The 24,511-nt window shown below is 39.8% G+C and overlaps 1 protein-coding gene across 4 annotated transcripts in view; it reads right to left on the bottom strand.

The window, feature by feature from the left end:
* The window catches only part of LOC149254926 (putative methyltransferase PMT6), a 244,546-nt gene that overhangs the window by 59,512 nt on the left and 160,523 nt on the right, over nucleotides 1-24,511 (bottom strand). For 2 of the 4 annotated variants that reach the window (XM_089460277.1, XM_089460278.1), the window contains exons 5-7: nucleotides 7,591-7,974; nucleotides 5,548-5,875; nucleotides 5,285-5,423 (exon numbers count right to left, since the gene is read on the bottom strand). In XM_089460277.1, the coding sequence (XP_089316403.1) occupies nucleotides 5,285-5,423; nucleotides 5,548-5,875; nucleotides 7,591-7,974 (851 nt within the window). The remainder of the gene's footprint in view (nucleotides 1-5,284; nucleotides 5,424-5,547; nucleotides 5,876-7,590; nucleotides 7,975-24,511) is intronic. The other 2 variants (XM_089460279.1, XM_089460280.1) reach the window with 1 other exon arrangement.

Genomic DNA, 24,511 nt, shown 5'->3' on the forward strand with positions numbered 1-24,511 from the left:
AATGGCAAACTGCAAGCCCGTGACTACATCGATGAACCCTAACTTTAAGAAGTTATGCGGTAGTGATGCCAGCCCTGATTTGGGAAATGCCTCTAACATTCATACTCATACTAGCATTGATGTTCTTGGTGAACTCATGTCTGAATATATGTTTTGCAGTTACCAATGTTGAGCTCATATATGGTTGAGCCTCACTAGATTGGTGCCAAGAATCATTTGAGATATCTTCAAGGCACAATCTCTCATGGATTGAGCTACAATGTTGGAAATATGAAGCTACATGATTATTCTGAAGCTGATTAGGCAGGCAGTGTGCAAGATCGCAAGAGCACTTCTGGGTGTTGGTTCTCTTTGAGTTCTGCTCTGATATCCTGGATGAGCAGGAAGCAGAAATCGGTTGCTTTGAGCACCGCTGAGACCGAATAAATAGCTACGAGTATGACCTCGGGTAAAGCTGCATAGTTCAGGAAGCTCTTCAGTGAGTTGTTTGGACACATGCTGGATACCACCGTGATCTTCTGTGACAACCAGAGGGGATTCGTTGTTGAGGAATCCCGTATTCTATGATCGCTCCAAGCATATAGACATCAAGTACCACTTTATCTGGATATGGTACATCGATGAGCAAGAAGGCTCCATCGCATTGGGACTGATGTGCATGTCGCCAACATTCTATTGAAGCCCCTGGGAAAGATCAAATTTGTGACTTACCGAGAACGACTAAGTGTCGTGGAGAGACTCTCTCCTAAGGATCCTATATGATATGGACATTGAGCTCTGGGAGCTCCAGGGGTTTGGGGGTACATCTTGGAGCGATGAGCAACCATAGGGTGAGTGGTTCAAGACTTCCCCTAGTGGTTTGCTTTCAGATGAATGGTTCATCCTTCTCCTGCTGAGACACAGTCACAGGTGAGTGGTTCAGCCTTCCCCTAGTGATTTGTTGTGTACAGGGTGAGTGGTTCAGCCTTCCCCTGGGATACCCCTTGTGACATGTAGGCAAGATGAGTGGTTCATCCTTCTCCTGTTGAGACATCCTGCCCATGCAATCTGGGACTCATGGGAAGTACTTCTCATCTGGTCAATGAGCAGGGAAATGAGGATAGGGACCATAGTAGTACTGATGGACGCATCATGTTACTACTATACTCCCTATGCAAGGATGATATTGATCCAGGATCAATGAAACTAACTTCGAGTCAGTATGAGTTGTTTGCGACTGTCTCTTTTGGAACTGACTTCGAGTCAGTGAGAGTGATATAACTCACTCTCTTTTGGAACTGACTTCGAGTCAGTAAGAGTGATATAACTCACTCTCTTTTGGCACTGATTTTGGATCAATAAGAGTGGTATGATACACTCTCTTTGGAACTGATTTTGGATCAGTAAGGGTGGTATGAGACACTCTCTTCATACGGGACTGACTTTGGGTTAGTAGAGAATGGTATGAGACATTCTCGATCAATTATTCTTCTTCATGGTTCAGCAGAGCAGAGCAAAGCAGAGCTGAACAGGGTAGAGCAAAGCAGTGCAAGGCACTGATGGCAGAGATAGTACAGTCTGGCAGATGGATTAGCAAATGGAGTTCTCCCTAGTTGAGAGGGAGTGTTAAAATTGGCAACTAGGGCCAAACTCCATGTGGGTCATCTTATTTATGGCAGCTGATATTTTTCTTGGGTTCCTCTCATTGAGAGGTGTAGGATTGATCTAAAGATCATCCGATTCCGACATGTATTCATGAAAATATGAATTTATTTGTGTTATAGGACAATTTGTCAAGGTCGGCCAGCAACCAAATTGTCCCCACTTGTGCTCCACGTTTTAGTATAAATAGAGGTGCCTTGAAAGTCATTTAGCATTCACCTCTTGTTTTGGGTTTTAGTGGAAGGGAAGAGATCCTAAGAGACTATGCAGCTATGGAGAGGATGCCCTAGACAAAAACGCAGTCATGGAGATGATGCCCTAAACGCAGTCATGGAACTGAACGCAGAATGCCCTAGCCGCAGAAACAAGAGGAATTGAAGATAGTGTGGTAAGGTCACTTCAGGACATCGTGGAGAGCCTAGATTAGAGTCCAAGTTGTTGTGGGAGTGTGGATTAGTTTGAGGGTTGTTTGAGGGTGCAAACGGGCCCGAGAACAGGGTTGTCTCAAGGATCAAAGAGCTGGAGGTTAGGCCAAGTTGAGGAGGCTCCTCGCAGGCCTATCTTGAAGGCATTTCAAGAGCACCGAGATGCTGGAGTAAAGGCAGCTAGGGCACTTCTGTTGAGCCGCAGAAGAGAGGCTACTACTGCATGGGAAAAGAGGCTACATGGAGCCTTTTAGGAGTTGTGTGTAGGGTTGTTGCTTCAGCTAGGAGGCTGAGTATCTTCAGGAGCCTAATCAAGTTTGTTTGGACAGCAATCGAGGTAAGGAGAATTGGTTTTGGGGTGAGTTATAGATGACAGTTGAACTGTGATAGGCCGCAAGCCTAATCACCTCAGAACAAGGGCAGCGTGTATAGGTTTGGGCAGATTTGTGCCCAGAACAACAATACGGTTGAAGAGAAGTCTCCCTTGCCTAGGTCGCAGATTATAAGGGTTGTTTGATGAATCTGTTAGGGCTGTTGCAGCAAACATAATGCCCTAATCAGTCACTGTAATCTAATACGTTGTTCGAAGACATTGGCATTGCTATGTGCTAGGCCTTAGGCCATAGCACCATAGCTAGCCACCTTGGTGTCTTATGATGAATGTTGTAAGTAGACAGCATTGTATATGACAGCAGTATGCATAGTGCAGCACACTGCACGAAGCAGCATGATGTAAAGGTGTAGCATGATGATAAGGTACAACTTGATGATGCAGCACAGGGAGGTGCAGTGGTATGATGTGTGCAACATGGTAATGAGGTCCAGCATGATGATTGGGTGCAACACAGTGAGGTGCAACACAGTAAGGTGCAGCACAATGAGGAGCAGCATGGTGATGGAGTCACCTTGGATCAGTGGAAGCAGTATGCCTTCTACTCAGCTCAGATCAGCTACCTCATATGCTATCTTCTTAGAGAAGATCTCTGCTCTTATTTAGATAAGTCAAAAGGTTGACTTCTGATGTACATGTACTATCTCTCTCTCTGCTGAACTATTGAAGAACATATAAGAAGAATTGATCAAGGGTTTCCCCACATTGGGGTTTGTCCCTGGCTAGCGCCACATCTTCTGTCCTCTTGTCTTCTACGATTTATGTTTATGTTCTATCTGCATTTTACTATCATGCTAAATGTGATTGCTAATCTGGAATTGATATTGAGCTAATATGGAAAATAGAAGAAAATTTGCTATCAGCATAGAACATACTAAAATTAACACCTACGTTGTCACTGCGCAGAGGGTGACGCAGAAGGGCTAGCGAAAGAGGCAGGAGGTCCTCTTCGGAGTCAGAAAATGTTGTGGATTGTGAGAAAATCTCCAGTAAAATTCTCTCAGTGATTCTTCCTCTATTTTGTCTTGTACAAAAATTATTGTTGAAGATTAATAAAAGAAACCCTCATCTGCTACACCAGTTTTCCCACATTGGGTTTTTCCGGGGACAATTGTCCAAAAATAATTGTGTCACTGTGGTTATATATGTGCTAGTATTTTCCTTGTATTTACTTTCCACAGAATTTTATTTGTGAAGACTGCAGTGTATGTATTTTGATGTTTGCCGTAGAAAACTGCAAATAATTTGTTTAAGTAATTTAACAAATAGAAGAAATATTATCAGTTACTGCAGTAGCATTCGGGATCACCGAATTTTCAGTCTGCCTCTATCCTTAGGTCTTCAAGTGGACGTCAAGGGAGCAGTCCTCTGTGAGAAGGATGCATTTTGATTTAGGGTTGTTGGTATGCTCTTGATTCACTGAAGTTATTAGATCCTCTATTGGCAAGTTGTCTTCATTGTACTCTCCCTGCTGAACACTTGATTTAAATAATAAGAAGATCTGATCAAGGGTTTTCCCCATCTTGGGGTTTTTCCCTGGCTTGTGCCAATTTCTGTGTTCTCTTGTCTTGGTTTGTCTTCTTCTTATAACTACTCATGTTCTTTCTTCTTTTACTATCAATGGGTGATAATTTATGTGATTGCTATGGAATTAATCTTGGAGCTCATAAGATTCATTGATGTAATTGTCCAAGCAAAGAACATGTTAAATTTAACATACTTGGATGAACATGCCTTCATATTCCAATATATACATCAAAAGCACTGATAATGATATCATTCTACTAGTCCATTATGTAGATGACATAATTATTGAAGGTGGTGCATCTTTGACCAAGTCTCCCAAATGTACAAATATAAAATACAAAGTTCGCTAAGTGATCATTTTTTATCAAGTCACCTATGAAATAGTTACAATGAGGTAAGTGAAAGACTATATAAAATATTAAAGGATAAAAGACAAATATGGACAAAGTTTCATCAAGGATGCCCCAAATCTTCCTCAACCCCACAATTCTTTGCAGGCAACAGCAAAAAGCCTAAATGCCATCACATAAAGCATAGCCTCAGCATAAGAATCCAATCACTTGGGGACTTATTTCCATTATAGTAAGACATCAACAACCTAAATAAATAAATAAAAAGGACCAAATTTGACGGCTTGCCACAAGGCCTGGATTAAAGGCCATTCCACCAACCATGGGCTTTTTAAGTCATCTTGAGAAACAGGATATTGAAGCCAATAGACCAAGTTCACTCCATACCATGTTCTGCCCCTTTGTCAGTTTTAACTTTGAAAATCATATATGGAACGAGGTTTGCAGATCACCTTTGGTGGGAACACATTCAAGATTTACTCTCAATTCACTAATCTGCTTTGTTCTATACTTAAAACATCCAATCAACAATGACATCATGATCTGTATTTGTTATAAATTCATGAATGTCTGAAAATGATATTTAATGATAAATGTCATTTCCCTGTTCTTGAAATTTAGCAAGAATAATTTTTGAAACCTGTGCCTTCTCTGAAAGCCATACTTGTTTCCCTTTACAGGTGACATAGCATTTTGGACATGTCACTGGTCAGCCTACGATGTCTCCTACAGGGTTCTGAAACTAGGAAGAAACTATCCCATTCCCTTGTATGTTAGTATTGACTTTTACAATGCCTTCCAATAGTCAGAAAAATTCCAACTTTCTAACGCTTTTCAACTTTGCATAGTGTCCCAATATTCTCAAAGCATAGAGTTCCTTATATCCATTCCCAAAGATTACTTTGGTACCAAGAATTAGAACTAAGGATATCCAACATAAAAAAGCATACCAGTGGGCGGAGAATGCGATCCACCTCCAGAATAATGTCTTCTATTTGGCAACCTCTACCATTGCCTCTGTAGTGTGAAAACAATCGGAATGCATGAACCAAATCATATGTACGTGGATAAGTAGAAAATGGCTCACACCTGCAGTGCAATCTCAGCATTAGTCTACATTTCCTTTCCCATAATATAAGGTAGATGCATAAATTCGGAGAAACTTAAAACGATCATTGGAATAGTAGTTGAACACGAAATCAAAGCTACTGACCAGTCATGAAAAGATCCGATCAAGCCTCTGTCATAGATAGCAGGTAAAGTATTCCTTGAGCTTGGAGGAATTATATTCATCACCCAAACTGGTTTTGTGCTTAAAGCAGCAGCAAATCCGCCATAGACAGAGTTCATATCCATTACATTTCGAATATCATATTTACTGACATTCATAAGTTTCCAATATTCACTGACTTGCCTCTGCCAAAATGCTGTGTCTTCACTAAAATTTTCGGCAGCGATCCCTGTACAACAATCCACAAGTTTGTCACGTAGAAAAAATGGCCAAAATGCCGTGTCTGCACTAAAATTTTCAGCAGCGATCCCTGTACAACAATCCACAAGTTTGTCACATAGAAAAAATGGCAGAAAACTTAGTTAGTTTCCATCCACATGGCAAACTTAAATTTATGATTTATTCAGGATCTTACCTGAAGAGAAGCCTTGATCTAAGGGATCATGATCTTACCCTCCATCCAATGCACTCAAGGGATTAAGACACAGAAGTACTGAATGCAAAGCAATCCCTGGAACTACATTATTTCATTTAAAGGTCATACAGGAGCAAGAAAATTCTCTGTATAACCAAACAGATAAAGGGACTCTAGAACAATATTAACTTGTGTTAACACTGACGATCAGGAACAAAACAGCTTAATATATCTACCCGGCCTATATGGATACATCATTTGTAATGTGCATTAATTTATTGCACACATAAACTTATTAATTACAGTAAGCACACTGACTAATGTTGATCATAGACAAATCAACCACATTCGAAGACTGTCGAGCATTTATAAATGCTTGTGGTTCAAACACTTTATACTCCACTATTTAGTTCATAGTTTAAACTTTAAACTTTAATTTATAGAAGATGCCCAGCTTATAAGGATATTTTCCAGGCAAAACATCTGATCGGAGATATTTGGATCTATAATTGCTCATCCTGTCAAACCATTTTATGAATGAATGACAATCAAAATTGATGGGAGTCATGGAAAAGGGTGTGGATGTCCTTATGGTAAAGAGGGTATATTATAGAGCTTAAAATGGTATAGTGCAATTTGCATTCTGCAGAAATCATCATGAGAATGAATCAACCTAGGCACTAAAAAAACCTTAAATTTATTCACCTAGCTGAAAAATACATTCCAATGAGATTTTATAAACATCAAAGTAAATTTAGAAAGTGCGCATAGCTTTAACTATATTAGCTACTTGTCATACCAAGCAAAGGTGGTCTATTAAGAGGCACAAGATTGATATGAGAACAGAAGTGCTAACAGTGAAAAAGGCACAAGCAATGTGAATTAAGTGCCATCTCATTCCTGCTTTGAGGAGCCAGGTGACAACAAAACATCTGAACTACAGTCAAAGTCTACATAAGGTCTATGAATGAAGGTCATAAATTAATACTTTGACTTTTATTAATGTCTCTGTACAGATTAATACAACTTAAGATATATTATGGTATTGAAGATTTAGGTCATCAAAGACGGTTCTCTTGGAGAGTCTTAGGCACATAAGAACACTCTAATATAGATTGGCCAAAACCCCATGGATCACTTTTATTTGTAGAGTAAAGTTTTGTTGTCAATCGTGTTGGAAGCCATCAGCATTAGATTAATGTGCTCCCAGTCAGAATCCTATTGAAGAACGCTATATATTTCTGTAACATGTACAAATATCTAGATTCTAAATTATTAAAAAATGGGGCTTGCAGGAAACCAATTAAAAATGTATCTTGACAGTTTCAGCAGAAAAACAAAATAAAGATGTAGTTCTCTAGAGAGCCCTCAGTTTGACAATTTTTGAGTCACAGCAGGAAAACAAAGGCAAAAAAGCAAGATATGGAGAGAATGATAAGGACTAGTAGCATATTTACTTCTCGGAGAAAGTTCAACAAGAGTGATGAATCCAAAATTCCCAAAAAACACAAAATATATTTTCAATTTGAAAAAAACCTAAGTGATTTCTTATTCACAAAACAGTGAAAAACAACCCAGAGGTTTCCTTGAATAAAAAATGAATTGTCTACCTATTTTCTCAAGTCGTTTAGGGAAGATTGATAAACGCTCTGGCAATGGAGGAAGCTGTTGAATGTTCTCTGCTTCTGGACTTAAAGTTAGACAATTCTGTAATGGTTTCTTCCATGATTGTTCTGGATCATGTGCCTGGTCACATAAAACCAAGCTTTTGGATTTTGCTTTCTCTAGTTGGCATGCCCTATCTCCTGGCTTGAACCAAATTGCTGTTTGAACTTGACGAGCAATAAGATTCCAACACATTGAAGCTGTCAGATTCATCAACTTCTCCCATTGATGGGGATAATCTTTATCCTTCCTGTAAGAAGGAGGCGCAGAATAAACAAAGTAACCACTAGCTCTCAAAAGGCGATCTACTTCTTTCAGCAGGATACCATCTACACAAACCCCAAATGAAAGCACAAAGCAAACATGCATTAGAAAATGTGATATAATCTATATGCTAAACTCCATATGATATAATCCATATGCTAAACTCCTGAAAAAATAATTTACTTAGTTTGCAACAGCATTAGATGCATACAAGAAAACAAAGACAAATGCACATGGAACTAACAACACGATATCAAAGTGTGATATCATCTATCTGATCTGTCTTGCTTATTCATTTTCCTTTTTTCAGCCAAAAGGAGAACCAGATATATGAAGACACAAAATCTGTTCTAGTTTTAGTTACTCTGTATAGAAAGTTCTACCTAAGTTATATTAAGAGAGGGAACCATGTAGCCACGTTAAGAGGAATTAAAACAGGTCTGATGTGTGGACTGGTAGGTCATTATGGACTGGTAGGTCTGATGTGTGGACATGTAGCCATCCATCTGCTTTTTCCTATATATGTGGACATATTTTCTTAGTTGATTGCCATTGCATTACTTCATGTAAGTTCTTTGATCATTGTGTGTACATATTAATACATCAAGTTATCAACAATAAACATAGATGCCATTATACTAGCATTTGAGCCCTGTGCATGTATATTCCCATGTGTTTTCTAAAGCGTTATATATATTTTTGATCACATCCTCTGTACTATTAACACTGTTCTAAACTAGCAACTCTAAATTACCCCAAGCTGCAAAGGAACATCTGAAATAAACAAATAATTCTGGTCTAGTGTCCATTCAAATATCTCAGAGGTATTCTTACTTTTAGATAATGTTAGAGACCATCTAGCCCAGAATGCAATTTGAGTATATTACAATGAACATAAATCACAATAAACCACGATAAACTTGCATTCACATAATATACACCGCATATGGATATGCATCACAGTTCCCAAAAGCACTATTATGATGAGTTACACAATAACACCTTAATGCCAAATAACGAAAATACATCCAAGTACAATAACCATAATTCAATAAGTGTAATAATGACTCTAGTGACATCTTATATATTAGTTCTCACTCATTGGCCGTGTAGGACCTCTTATATACCTCTATTAGGGTCATTATGTAGTACGAAATTACTCCCCATTGAAAAAGTGTCCTAAAAGCTTGTAACTATGGGTTTTACACAATGTTATGCCAAGTCTCTAGGATGTGGGAACGTGTAAGCTGGGAAACAACCTTAGAGAATATGTGGAGACACCCCCCAAATTTTAGGAAGTGTCACATGGGATGGGGAGGCATTAGAACCCCTAGCATAGAGAACCCCATCTCTAAATAGTTATAACCTATGTTGCACGAGTTTCTGGAACTTGGGAATGTTGGGAACTTGGGTACGGGTGTCTGGAACGGCTAGAGGTTTCCCCAAATTTTCCAGGAAACGGCTAATTGGGAGCGGCAATATTATATAATAAAAAAATAATATATATAATCAAAAAAATATAATCAAAAAGACCGCTGCCATAGCAAAAAGATATATATGTTGACATATGTTACCAAAAATAAGTGTTGACATATGTCTCCTATTTTACCAAAAAGATATAATATTTACCAATAGGGTGAACCTTTACTAAAATTACATTAATATAAGTTACAGAGGTAAGAAAAAGAATTTGCAGATATTTCTTTAAAAAATTTAGTGATCCATAACAAATTTAAAGGCACTTTTTTACTAGTGTAGTGTAGATACCAATTTTAAGTTTGAAGCCATGTCTTATTATTTTCTTTTGAATTAATCATTGCGTTGTATCCATGAACATATTTGAGTAAAATGTTGGATCGTACATGTAAATGTTTAAGCCATGAGCTCTCCGCCTAAATTTTTAAACGCTGCATTCCCAAACAACTCGAATATATACAAAAACAAAAATAAAAATAAAATATGCTTGATTTGTTTTTTTACCTGAACTTATGAAAACGAAACAAGTAGTTTATTGCTGAAGGGCAGCGCTCCAACTCTCAACACACTTAGCTCTCTCAACACACTCAGCTCTCCGCTCTCAACACACTTAGCTCTCCGCTCTCAACGCCAAACAACAACTAAAGCTCTCAGTGAAAAGAGGTGTAGCAACCAGCATTTATGGAAAAACTGAAGGGTTTTTTTGGCGCCAAAAACATTCCCACCCATTCATATCCACAGAAACTGGTGGAAAGACGAATAGTGCATCGTCTATTAATAACAAGTGCGTATTTCCCTCTCTGATCATACAGTGTGTAACAGCAAGTGCGTCTTTCTCTGCCCAGGTCCTTTTCTTTGGGGTTTACAGTATTTTTGACTTACCATATTGTTCGTAATCCACTATACAATTTCATGGGTGAATTCAATTACTAAATTCTGCAATTTCGTGGGTGAATTCAAAGTGAAAATTACTAAATTAGTGAATTCAAGTAGCCAATTTTCATATCACGCTGGCAGTTTCCACCGAAACCATACTGGAATGTTTGGTTCGAAACTAGCTGTCATAGCTAAAAGACCGCTGCCAATTCCAATTTCCACATGGGTCCACATGGGAACGCTGGAGCGTTGCAAATTTAAGTCTGACCAGTTCCGGAAACCGTCCAAAGTTTCTTTTACCGTTCCCACAGAAAACGGAACGTTCCTGTGCAGCTCCAAAGTTCCAAGGAGCGTGGGAACCACCGGAACGGGTTTCCCAGCTCTCAGGAACGGTTCCCGTGAAACATAGGTTATAACTATATCCTTGGTTGTAAAACACCAGACTATAGGTTTAACCTCAGTTATTAAACACTTAAACGACGAGCACATGGCTATCAAATCTCTTAAATTTAGGCTATTAACAATTAACCTAGGGTATCCAGCAAAATACAAAATCAAAATGGTGAATCTCTTTGATGGCTTTGTTGTAGCTACTAGCTTATTTGTGGTGGTTTGGTTGTAACTTATATGCCTCCTCATTGGCAGCTGGGGTACAAGTAACACCTTCTTCCTTTTCGTTGACAATTGAACATTATTCACAGAGTGAAATGAGAAGCTCAAAGAGAAATTCCAAATGGCATGTGTAAATGTCAAATGGAGATGGACAAGTATATGTAGAGGATAGGCAAGTAATTTTCTTTTAGCTTTTTATTTTTCTGATTTTATAGTTTTTCTTTAAAAAAAATCATAGGAGGCATCCAAACATGCCACTTTTGAGAGGGGATGCCCACAAGCCCATCATTCTATGAAAAATGCTGCCCATATTATAAAAACATTTCAGCATTCACATAATTTCTTAAAAAGGGGAGTATGGCGAAACATTTCAATAGGAGTCTTACATCCCAAGGGTATGGGGAGCACGAGGAGTGCATCCCCATGTAAGACTAGTTTTACATATGTTAAAATTGGCAACTAGGGCCAAACTCCATGTCAGTCATCTTATTTATGGCAGCTGATATTCTTCTTGGATTCCTCTCATCGAGAGGTGTAGGATTGATCTAAAGATCATCCGATTCCGATAAATATTCATGGAGATATGAATTTATTTGTGTTATGGAACAATTCGCCAAGGTCGGCCAGCAACCAAATAACCCCCACTTGTGCTCAACGTTTTAAAGGAGGTGGCTTGATAGCCATTTACACACACTTCACTCTTGATTTCTCTCTACTTGTTTTGGGTTTTAGTGGCAAGAGAAATCTAAGAGGATGAAGCCCTAGACGCAGGAGGAAAAAAGATACCCTAATGTTGTCATGATAAAGAAGGCCTAAAATGTAGCTATGGAGAATGAAGCCTAGCCGCAGTTGAAAGCAAGATCTAGTAGCAGTCTTGTGAGGAGGTCTGGCCGCAATTCAAAGGAGACATCTGGCAGCAGTCTAGGAGGCCTTATACGCTGGAAAAGGAAGACTCCATTCCACAGCAAGGAGACCCTATATGCAGCAAAAGAGGGATGCCCTAACCGCAATCAAGAGAGGCTCCTCATCCGCAGCAAAAGCAAGATCTAGCCGCAGATTGAAGGGAGCTTTATCCACTACCTAGGGAAGCTTCAATACGTAGCAAGGTAGCCCTAATCTGTTGTCATGAGGAGGCCTTAAATCCACAGTCTAGGAGCCCTAGCCGCAGATCTAAGGAAGACCTAGCCGCAGCAAGAGAAGAGCCCTAGCCACAGCAGAAGGAGCCCTATAACAGCGTGAAGAATGAATGTGTTTGAGTGTTGGCATGTGTTGTTAGTTAGGCAGAGTTTATGAAGAAGACAACACTATTGTCTGGGACTGTTTGGGTGCCGCAGTTGTGTTAGGGAGATAGGTAAAAGCGTTGGGCTTGAAACTACCTCAAAGGGACAGCGTGGAGGGCAGCATCTCATTGGAGGACAACCGCAATCATTAGGAGCAATTCTGGGCCAGTTTTGATGGGCTGTTAGGGACTGTGGTTAGTACCGTAACTAGTCCCAGAATTGCAGCATTGAAGCAAGTTCAAGTGTTGACATTTCTATAGGTTAAATGTTGCTGCATTAATGATGATTGTACATTATCTGGGATACGTTTGCTACAAGGGTTGCTATGTGCTAGGCCGCAAGCCATAGCACCATAGCAAGGGCTGCTAAGGGCAGTCAAGGGTGTGCAGCACAAGTGTATCAAAGTGCAACACTATGATAATGAATGCTGCAATGAGATGCAGCATGATGGCCACAGTAAGGTACAGCTTGATGATGCAGCACAAGGAGCTGTAGCATGATGATAAGGTGCAGCAATATGATGTGTGCAGCATGATGATAAGGTGTAGCAGTTTGATGTTTGCAGCATGGTAATGAGGTTCAGCATGATGATTGGGTGCATCACAGTGACGTGTAGCACAGTGAGGAGCAGCATGGTGATGGAGTAACCTTGGATCAGTGGAAGCAGTATGCCTTCTACTCAACTCAGATCAGCTACAGATATGCTATCTTCTTAGAGAAGATCTATGGTCTTGTTTAGATAAGTCAAAAGGTTGACTTCTAATGTATATGTACCATCTCTCTCTCTCTGCTGAACTATTGAAGAACATTGGAAAATTGAAATTAATTCCTCTAAGCATAGAACATACCTAAAATTAGCATGGTATCAGAGGTGAGGTGAAGACAAAGCCCAAGCAAGAGTGAAAGAGCAATCATCGAAGACAATTGGGAAAGGACAAAAGGCTCAATGGGTTCCTCATCCCTCTTCAAATTCACCAAGGGTGAAGTCAAAGCAGAGAATATTTTCCGAGTGGCACAGCGGAAACTTTTGATAGCCTACCTAAGGATCACTTCAATGGGAAGTTTGGATCTAAGGGTGGCAAGAAACGCAGATGCCTTGCTTGCAATAAGTTCGGCCATTATGAGAAGGAGTGTCCGAATGGTAAGGACACATCACTTGATGATGATAACAATCATTCCAGGGACATCTTCAATGATCGGAGGAATGACTGGTAATGCAAGTCATCAAGGAAATGGTCAACTCTTCAAAGAAAGCAACATACTCCAGGTATGAAGAATCAAATGTTGTTTATGATAAGCTAAAAGAGTGTTATCCAATATTGGCCCTCTCCACTACTTCTCCTCCAGACTCTTTGGGAATCTGGCTTATTGATTGTAGTGCATCAAGGCACTTTATCGGATAGAAGGTTGCCCTCTCTAATTTGGTAGAGATGGAAACAATCGTGGGATTATACTTGGAGTCAATGCCACCTATCCCGGAAAGGGTGTAGGGAATGTTACCCCTCAATTGAATGCGGGTAACACAATTCATTTACAAGAAGTTCTTTATGTACCTAATCTCAAGAAGAACCTGGTGTCCATTTCAGCAATCGAAATCAAAGGTTTCAGGGTGGCATTCATCAATGGAAAGGTACGTGTTTGAAAATGGAATTTTCAAAGATGCTTTTACTCATGGGTTCAGGGTTGGCAATTTGTATCAAGTTGCAGGAAGTCCATTGGGGACCATGTCGATTGACACATCTCTTCTATAACACCGGAGGTCTGCTCATTATGGGGCCCTACCCAATGTGAGTCAATGGTAACAGGGATGCCTGAATTCAAGAAGAGCATGAAGGTACATGTCCGAGATGTACCGAAGGAAAATATTACAAGGGGACCATTCCCCTCATGTAGCAAGTCCATAGGTTTGGAGCAACCTGAGGGGTTTGAGATTCATGATCGGGAATCTCTTGTATGCGGGTGGAAGAAAGCCCTCTATGGCTTGAAGCAAAACACCCCGGGCTTGATATGAGAGGATTGATAGTTTTCAAATGAAGCTGAGATTCACTAGGAGTGAAGTCGATCCAAACCATTGCTTGAAGGTTGTGGATGATAGACCTCTCATACTGGAACCTTATGAGGACGACCTCTTCCTGACAGGTGCAGACCCTCTCATTTGCAAAATTAAGAGGGAATTGGATTCCGGATTTGGAATGGTAAACTGCAAGTTTGTCACTACCTCGATGGAGCTTAATTTTCAGAAGTTATGCCGGACCTGATTTGGGAAATGCCTCTGAGTTTCATAAACTCATTCTAGCACTGATGTTCTTGGTGAACTCCCGTCCAAATATATGTTTTGCAGTTAGCATGTTGAGCTCATATATGGTTGAGCCTCACTAGATTGGTGCCAAGAATCTTTTGAGATATGTTCGGGGCACAATCTCTCATGGATTAAGATACACTGCCAGAGATGTGAAGTTGCATGATTATTCGTATGCTGACTGGGCCGGCAATGTGGAGGATCGCAAGAGCACTTCTAAGTGTTGGTTCTCTTTGGGTTCTGCTACGATATCCTGGATGAGCAAGAAGCAGAAGTCGGTTGCTTTGAGCACTGCTGAGACCGAATACATAGCTACGAGTGTAACCTCGTGTGAAGTTGTCTGGTTGTGGAAGCTCTTAAGTGAGTTGTTTGGACACATATTGGATATCATCGTGATCTCCTGTGACAACCGGAGGAGGATTCGATTGTTGAGGAATCTCGTGTTCTATGATCGCTCCAAGCATATAGACATCAGGTACCACTTTATCTGGGAGATGGTACATCGATGAGCAAGAAGGCTCCATCGCATTGGGATTGATGTGCAGGTCGTCAACATTCTGTCGAAGCCCTTGGGAAAGGTCAAATTTGTGACTTTTCGAGAACGACTAAATGCCGTGGAGAGACTCTCTCCTAAGGGTCCTATATGATATGGACATTGAGCTCTGGGAGCTCCGGGGGGCTTGGGGGTACATCGTGGAGCGATGAGCAACCATAGGGTGAGTGGTCCAACCTTCCCCTAGTGGTTTGCTATGTAGGCAGGATGAGTGGTTCATCCTTCTCCTGCTGAGACACGGTCATAGGGTGAGTGGTTCAGCCTTCCCCTAGTGATTTGTTGTGTACAGGGTGAGTGTTTCAACCTTCCCCTGGGATACCCCTTGCGACATGTAGGCAGTATGAGTGGTTCAGCCTTCCCCTGGGATACCCCTTGCGACATGTAGGCAAGATGAGTGGTTCATCCTTCTCCTGCCGAGACATCCTACCCATGCAGTCTGGGACTCATGGGAAGTACCTCTCATCTGGCCAATGAGCAGGGAAATGAGGATAGGGGCCATAGTAGTACTGATGGACGCATCGTGTTACTACCGTACTCCCTATGTTAGGATGATATTGATCGGGGATCAATGAAACTGACTTCGGGTCAGTAAGATATATAACTCACTCTCTTTTGATATTGATCTGGGATCAATGAAACTGACTTCGGGTCAGTAAGAGTGATATAACTCACTCTCTAATGGAACTGATTTGGGATCAGTAAGAGTGGTATGAGACACTCTCTTCATATGGGACTGACTTCAAGTCAGTAGAGAATGGTATGAGACATTCTCGATCAATTCACCTTCTTCATGGTTCAGCAAAGCAGAGCAGAGCAAAGCAGTGCAGGGCACTGATGGCAAAGATAGTACAGTCTGGCAAATGGATTAACAGATGGAGTTCTCCCTAGTTGAGAGCGAGTGTTAAAATTGGCAACTAGGGCCAAACTCCATGTGGGTCATCTTATTTATGGCAGCTGATATTTTTCTTGGATTCCTCTCATCGAGAGGTGTAGGATTGATCTAAAGATCATCTTATTCCAATAAATATTCATGGAGATATTAATTTATTTGTGTTATGGAACAATTCGTCGAGGTCGGCCAGCAACCAAATAACCCCCACTTGTGCTCAACATTTTAGTATAAAAGGAGGTGGCTTGATAGCCATTTACACACACTTCACTCTTGATTTCTCTCCACTTGTTTTGGGTTTTAGTGGCAAGAGAAATCCAAGACGATGAAGCCTTAGACGCAAGAGGAAAGAAAATACCCTAATGCTGTCATGATAAAGAAGGCCTAAAACGCAAGTATGGAGAATGAAGCCTAGTCGCAATTGAAAGCAAGATCTAGCAGCAGTCTTGTGAGGAGGTTTGGCCGCAGTTCAAAGGAGACATCTGGCAATAGTCTAGGAGGCCTTATACACTGGAAAAGGAAGACTCCATTCCGTAGCAAGGAGACCCTATACGCAGCAAAAGAGGGATGCCCTAACCACAGTCAAGAGAGGCTCCTCATCCACAGCAAAAGCAAGATCTAGCCACAGATTGAAGGGAGATCTATCCACTGTCTAGGGGAGCTTCAATATGCAGCAAGGTAGCCCTAATCCGTTGTCATGAGGAGGCCTTAAATCCACAGTCTAGGAGCCCTAGCTGCAGATATAAGGATGACCTAGCCGCAGCAGAAGGAGCCCTATAACAACGTTAAGAATGAATGTGTTTGAGTGCTGGCATGTATTGTTAGTTAGGCAGAGTTTATGAAGAAGACAACACTACTGTCTAGGACTGTTTGGGTGTCGCAGTTGTGTTAGGGAGATAGGTAAAAGCGTTGGGCTTGGAACTACCTCAAAGGGACAGCGTGAAGGGCAGCATCTCATTGAAGGACAACCACAGTCATTAGGAGCAATTTTGGGCCAGTTTTGATGGGATGTTAGGGACTGTGGTTAGTACCCTAACATGTCCGAGAATTGCAACATTGCAGCAAGTTCAAGTGTTGACATTTCTATAGGTTAAATGTTGTTGCGTTAATGATGATTGGACACTATCTGGGATACATTTGCTACAAGGGTTGCTATGTGCAAGGCCGCAGACCATAGCACCATAGCAAGGGTTGCTAAGAGCAGTCAAGGGTGTGCAGCACAAGTGTATCAAAGTGTAGCACTACGATAATGAATGCTGCAATGAGATGCAGCATGATGGCCACAGTAAGGTACAGCTTGATGATGCAGCACACGGAGTTGCAACATGATGATAAGGTGCAGCGGTATGATGTGTGCAGCATGATGATAAGGTGCAACAGTATGATGTGTGCAGCACGATGATAAGGTGCAGCAGTATGATGTGTGCAGCATGGTAATGAGGTCCAGCATGATGATTGGGTGCAGCACAGTGAGGTGCAGCATAGTGAGGAGCAGCATAGTGATGGAGTCACCTTGGATCAATGGAAGCAATATGCCTTCTACTCAGCTTAGATCAACTACCTCATATGCTATCTTCTTAGAGAAGATCTTTGCTCTTATTTAGATAAGTCAAAAGGTTGACTTCTGATGTATATGTACTATCTCTCTCTGCTAAACTATTGAATAACATATAAGAAGAATTGATCAAGGGTTTCCCCACATTAGGGTTTGTCCCTGGCTAGCGCCATATCTTGTGTCCTCTTTTCTTGGCTTGTCTTCTGCGATTTATGTTTATGTTCTATCTTCAATTTACTATTATGCTGATGTCATTGCTAATCTGGAAAATATATTGAGCTAATTGGGAAAATTGAAATAAATTGCTCTAAGCATAGAACATACCTAAAATTAACAACATATGATGTAACCGAGTAAAAAGTTTCATTATTTTTTCGCTCTTGAATTGCCATTGTTGATTATCCATCCATCCATCCATAATTGATTCTTACCAACAACAATCCTTAGTAATTTGACGTCAAGCAGTTTATTTTCCTTGATTACATGCATAATTGTGAAGTCATGAATTTATTGTAGTTGTTGATCCTTGACAGTACCTTGTCACAAAGATATTTCTCAACTTTTGTTTCCATAAATGTCGTTGATTCTACCATCTTCTTCTTTCAAGGTGAGGATGTTGTTCTTCCTCTTCTTGTTAACTTTCTTGGTAATAAGGATGTTGATAAGGTTCAACCTTTGATGGTTTTCCTTCATTTTCCACACCCTTATAATCGATTTTATTTTTTCATATAGCCATAGTTTCTAGCCTTTATGCTTGATCTTGAATTATTCTTATTTTTGAGATGACAACATCATATTTTGACTTTGCATGCTCAAGATATAGCTTTATTTCTTCATATTTTATCTTCTCTTCCTTCTCCCTTTGAAGTTGAACTATGATACCAACCATCAATTTTCTTGTCCTTAAATTTTTTTTTTTTGCATTTTTATTCTACTTCATCAATATTTAGGGCTTTTTTGACATTCTTACAAACTTCTTGAACTCTTTTAGTTCACTTCATGGATGATCTTCAATTCATCTTGACTTTGATCATGATCCTTCTCTTCCTTTAACATCTCAACCTCCTTGAGTGTTAAACAATAGTTTCTTAATCTATAGGTTTTTACTTCTTTCTTCCAATTTCATCATCCATCTTTTCTTTGTCCTTCCATATTAAGGATATCTCAACATACTTATTCCTAAGCTCCCCTTTCAGTATTTAGAAACCATCCTTGATTGTTTGCATGTTTCACAAATATTCAACAAAAGAGTATGTATTTCCTTTTATTTTGTTTCCTTTATCCAGATTCCATATCTCTAAGAAAACATTTTCTAATTCTACCCACTTGTATATTAAACTAGTGTATCTATCAAAGCTCATCCACCACTACTAAGCCTCACCTTTCAAACAAACACTTGCAAACAAAGCATCTCTCTATGTTGCTTTGCAACCATTCTCTAGAATCAAACCCCTATGTTTCTCTTAAAAATATGGCATTTCCATCAGCTTTAGAAAAACTCAGGGTTTTCTCTGTAAGCCTAACTTTCAGTGTAATAAATTTAAAAGGCTTGTCCCCAGATTGATCCAAATTTTGTATCTTTGTATTCTCCTCTCTTTCCTCTTTCAATGCCTTTTCAATCACCTCAATCGAACCTTCTAATCATGAGTTATGAAAGTTTAAGTTAACATGCCTTTTTAAGCTCTTCTACAGGGACAACTCTACAAGTCAACCTTGTTCATTTTATATCTCCAAAAATTTTGATCCAACTTCATTGTAATTTCACTCTGAACCAATGTGGAATGTCTTTCTTCGAATCCTCACTCTGAAACAATATGAAATGGCTTTTCTTGAATGCTACTGGTCTTATTCCAAATTTGCAAAACCCTCTTGCTTTTTGCCATTCTCCAAAGAGTTATCTCCCTCAATTTCGACCTAACAAATCTGAATTTTGGTATTGTAACGACATGTTTTGTCTTCTTTCAATTGTCACTGCACTCACTACAATTGGACTATTAGTTTTTCAGGTTAGTCCAAAAGTGTTTGCACCATGTTTGGGGTGCTTCATGAGCTTTGGCATACATAGTGTATGATGATCCTGAGGATAGTCTGAGATGGATTAGTGCATAGGAGATTGTACATGATAAATTTGCACAGTGGAGACGGTTTCAAGATTGCTTGACGTCATACACATGTTGGCTTGGTAACCTTCCCATAGGTATTTGAGTTCTTCTGAAAAATTGGTGGATAGCTTTCATTGTAGTCAAATGGAGTGTTCACTTGCTCGGTGAACGCCCCACATAGGAGGAGGTCATGCATCTTGAAGGAGGCATTAAAGCCATAAATAGCATAGGATTGCTGGAATTATTGTTTGGAGCCTTGGGGTTGATTCGAGAATGCCTAGGCTGTGAGTCGCAACAGTGTTCTTGTTGGAGGGCAGTTGACCCAGTGTACATTGCTTAGGAGGATCGATTGAGTCTGTGGAGGCTTATGCAGGAGAGTTGGGGACTTACCTAGTGTAACTACATCATCTTGGAGCCTTTATTGCTACGGTATATCATATCACTTATCCAAGTTGTTTGGTTACTTGGTATCTTTCACCATGGATTTCCTATAATATTGGACTGTTAGAAAGTGAAATATTGAAGTTTTTCCACTATTGTTTTGTACTCTATTTCATAACAAACTTAACGCTAAAAACTTACATGGTTAAGATCCAGGAAACCTCTAGTCAGAGAGGTGAAATAATAAATTTCTGTTTTGCAATACAAGTCAATGAGTGCAGAAATTTCTACATGGAGCTCACAATTTTCAAATGTGCCAATTTTAATAAACCGTAGTAGTTTAAGCAAGGCTTCAAAACTGGGTCAAAACTCTAAATTGTATGGATTGTAATTCCAAGAATCACCTGCTTCTATAGCTGCAATTTTGACCAGAGATAGACAAGGATGTCCTCTTTCCAACAATTAGTCTCTCATTCAATTTGAAGGTCCCTGATAAAATTTATGTCTCCAACAATGACATATACTCCTTGAAGGTGCCCAACCAAGAACTGCCTGCTCTAATACAAACCGTAATGAACATAAATCACAATAAAAAATGACAAACCTGCATACTGTGATGTACATAAACATACATGTTGATACCTGTAGGAATTTACAGGGTAAGTTCCTCAAACAGAACACCAAAGGACACCGCTCACAAACAGATCACAGATCAATACACCAGTATTGTTGACGTGGTTAAAACCCTCAAAGAGGGAAACAGTCCACTGCCTGAGCCAACGCGGTCACTTCAGGCAATTTATTAATAAAAGAATGAAAATTTACATAAGCTTCTCTCACGAACGGTTACCCTACAAATGACCCTCCATGCTCTTTAAATAGAGATCATGGACCAATTGGGTGTTAAAACACAGATCAAGTGTTGATAATACCGAGGAGAGAATGAACCGTCAGATCACTACATATCGCGATCGTCGGATTGTAAGTTACAAAAGTACATAGTAAAGAAACACACTTTACCTAACTCTACACTAGACCAAGTTATACTTAACTATTTCCTATGTGTCGGAATATCCTAACATCCCCCCTTAAGAACAACTTGGGATAGGATTGAAGGATGTACAAATATGACACAATAGGAGAAGGAAGGAGGCATTAGAGCCTATCCCCCCTTAGTGACAACTTCCTGAACTCCAACCATAAATCGAAGTTTAGTAAACTTCGCCTTTGTGACAGCCTTTGTAAAGATGTCTGCAACTTGATCATCTGTTAAACAATATTGCACCTCAAGAACATGACCGTGAATGACCTTTCTGATGGAGTGCATGTGCAGTTCAATGTGTTTGTTGCACTGATGTTGGACTGGATCTTTGCATAGTTGAATGGCACTTTGATTATCACACCCAAGTGTAGTCGGATGCTGCTGCTGAAATCCAAACTCTGACAAGATCTGACGCAACCATGGGGCTTCCTTACTAGCTTCTACAGCACCACGATACTCTGCTTTTGCTGAAGAAAGAGAAATGGCACTTTGTTTCTTGCAAGCCCATGTAGTAGGTCCTGAACCAAGAGTGAACACATAACCTACAGTAGACTTCGGATCATCAAGGTCACCAGCCCAATCAGAATCAGTGAAACCCACCAATAGAGGGGATGCTTCTGCACTGTAATGAATCCCAAACTGAACTGTACCTCGAACATAACGAAGTATGCTTTTAGCTGCTTTCCAATGACTTTCATGTGGGTTTTGCATAAACCGAGCATTAAGACCAACAACAAAGGAAAGGTCAGGATGAGTATGGGTCAGAAACAAAAGTTTTCCTACAAGTTGACGATATAAGGTAGCATCAACTTCAAGGGAAGTACAAGTGACTGAAAGTTTGGCCCCAGACTGAAAGGGAGAAGGGTTTGGCTTACAGTCTTCCATGCGAAAATGGCGTAAAAGATCACATGCATACTTGGACTGGGAAAGGGAAATACCTTCCTTGGATTGCAAGACTTGAAGACCAAGAAAATAATGCAAGTGTCCTAACTTCTAAGTCTGTCATTTCAAACTTCTTTTTAAGGCTGGACTTCACATGGTTTATAAGGTTGGGATCACTACCAGTAAAGATAAGATCATCAACATAAAGAACAAGAATGATAAGAGACTTGCCCACTTTCTTGGTGTAGACAGTATTGTAAGAATGACACCTAGAAAATCCAGTTTCTAAAAGAAAGCTATCCATTTTGGCATACCAAGCCTGAGGGGCTTGCTTGAGACCATAAAGGGATTTCTTAAGCCGAAATACAAGGCTGGAGTCTGTTTGTATAAAGCCAGTAGGTTGTTACATATAGATTTCTTCATGCAAGTCCCCATGCAAGAAGGTAGATTTAACATCCATCTGATGGACATCCCATTTGAAAGAGGCGAAAAGGGAAAGAACAAGGCGGATAGAGTTCATTTTGGCAACAGGGGAGAAGGTTTCAGTATAGTAAATGCCTTCATTTCATTATAGTCAATGCCTTCAACTTGTGAAAGACCCTTAGCAACAAGACGAGCTTTATGTTTATCAACTTTTCTATCTGGTCCATACTTGGTTCTATAAATCCATTTTCATCTACCAAGTTTTCGTCCCTTTGGAAGGGGAACAAGATCCCATGTATCATTTGCCAATAATGAACAATATTCTTCATTCATAGCTACGTCCCAATCTGGATGGCTTGAAGCTTCTGCAAAGGTGTCAGGATCATAATTAGCTAAAGCTTGAGCTAGTAAGGAAGAGGCTCTATCGAACTGAGAACGTGTACGTTGCTGATCTATAGGATCACCGACAAGAGCACCTGCTACATCCCGAGTAGCACGGACCCATTTTGGAAGCTGAGGAGCTGAAGGAGGATCCTAAGAAGGTGGGGGAGGATTATCATCCTCGCTGTCATCATCTGAAGAAGAAATATTTCCAGAAGTAGAAGGGATAGAGAGAGGTGGCACATCCACCGAACTAGGCTCGTAGGCCGATATATTTTCATCAAACTTTACATCTCTTCTAATGATAACATTTCTGGACTTAAGTGGAATAAGTCTATATCCTTTGACATCTTCAAAATATCCAACGAAAATACATTTTTCACTCTTAGGTTCTAAAGCTTTATGTTTCTCATCTGGAATATGGGCCCATGATTCACTTCCAAAAACACGAAAGTGACTTACATCTGGTTTAATTGAGCTCCATGATTTTTTTGGTATGATATTCTTTAAAACCTTAGTAGCAGTGCGATTTATTATGTAATTTGCACAGTTAATTGCTTCTACCCAAAAATTAAGACTAATTCCTTTAGATTGAAGCATACAATTAGCCATTTCCTTTAAGGTGCGATTCTTCCTTTCAGCTACACCATGTTGTTATGGAGTATATGGAACAGTATGTTGCATTTGAATTCCATTCTCAGTGCAAAAGTTGATGAATTTGTTGTTAACATATTCTTTGCCATTCTCAGATCTTAGCTTAAGAATTTGATGTCCAGATTGTTTTTCAACAAAGGCCTTAAAGGTCAAGAACATGTTAAATACTTCACTCTTGAGTTTTAAAAAGTATACCCAAGTGCGTCTGGATAAATCCTCAATGAAATTTCAGAAATACTTGTAGCCAGAGAATGAAACAACTAGAAGTGGACCACATAAATCACTATGCACAAGCTGTAAAGGGGTTGAGGCGTGCCAAGAGGCACGTTTTCCAAAACTATCCCGATGATGTCTTCCGAGTACACATTCGGAACAAACACCATCTCTGCAAGATACCATTGGAAGACCTGTCACCATATTTTCTTTACATAGATTCTGAAGGGAGCAATAGTTTAAGTGACCAAATCACTCATGCCAAAGTTTGCTCACTTCATCATTATGAGCAACAAATACCGAGGGAAGATTTGATGACCCAAAGTTGTTAAACTTATACAACCTTGTAGAATCATCAACAATGCTAGTAGCTAAAATTTGTCTAGGATCTCTTAGGTCCTTAATTACAACATCGTGAGGTGAAAATTCAACGATTTTACCTTCACCTAAATGAGTTATCTGATATACAGATAGAAGGTTGCAGGATAAGGTTGGAACACATAATACATCATTGAATTGACCATTGTCTATATGAACAGTTCCAATCCCTACAACACTAAGAGATCTATCATCACCAACATATATATTTTTGGTGTTACAATCATTTAAAGAAGAAAACATGGCTTTGTTTTTCGCCATGTCATAAGAAGCTACAGAATCAATGAGTCACTCATGAGAATGAGAAGAAGAAGATGCATTTAGTGCATATCCAGACTGAGATGCTTGACAACCACATGCAGAAAGTGTTATTCCTGAAGATGAAGTTGAAGTTGTTGAGTGCTCCAAATGGATGTTATGCTTCTTCACTGCTGCTTCCAAGGCTTCCATCTTCTTAAAGCATTTGGATTCTAAGTGGCCATCTAGATTACAAAAGTGGCAATGTCTATCAGTCTTCTTCCCTTTGTGTTTATTTGCCTTATCATTTTGTTGAAATAATTTTTCATTTTGAGACTGAAATGGCTTAGAACCCTTGTTTGGTCTAGG

Source organism: Pinus tabuliformis, chromosome 7 (genome assembly GCF_031772625.1).
Source record: "Pinus tabuliformis cultivar Carrire ecotype Pingquan chromosome 7, CPIR1, whole genome shotgun sequence".
NCBI lineage: Eukaryota > Viridiplantae > Streptophyta > Pinopsida > Pinales > Pinaceae > Pinus > Pinus tabuliformis.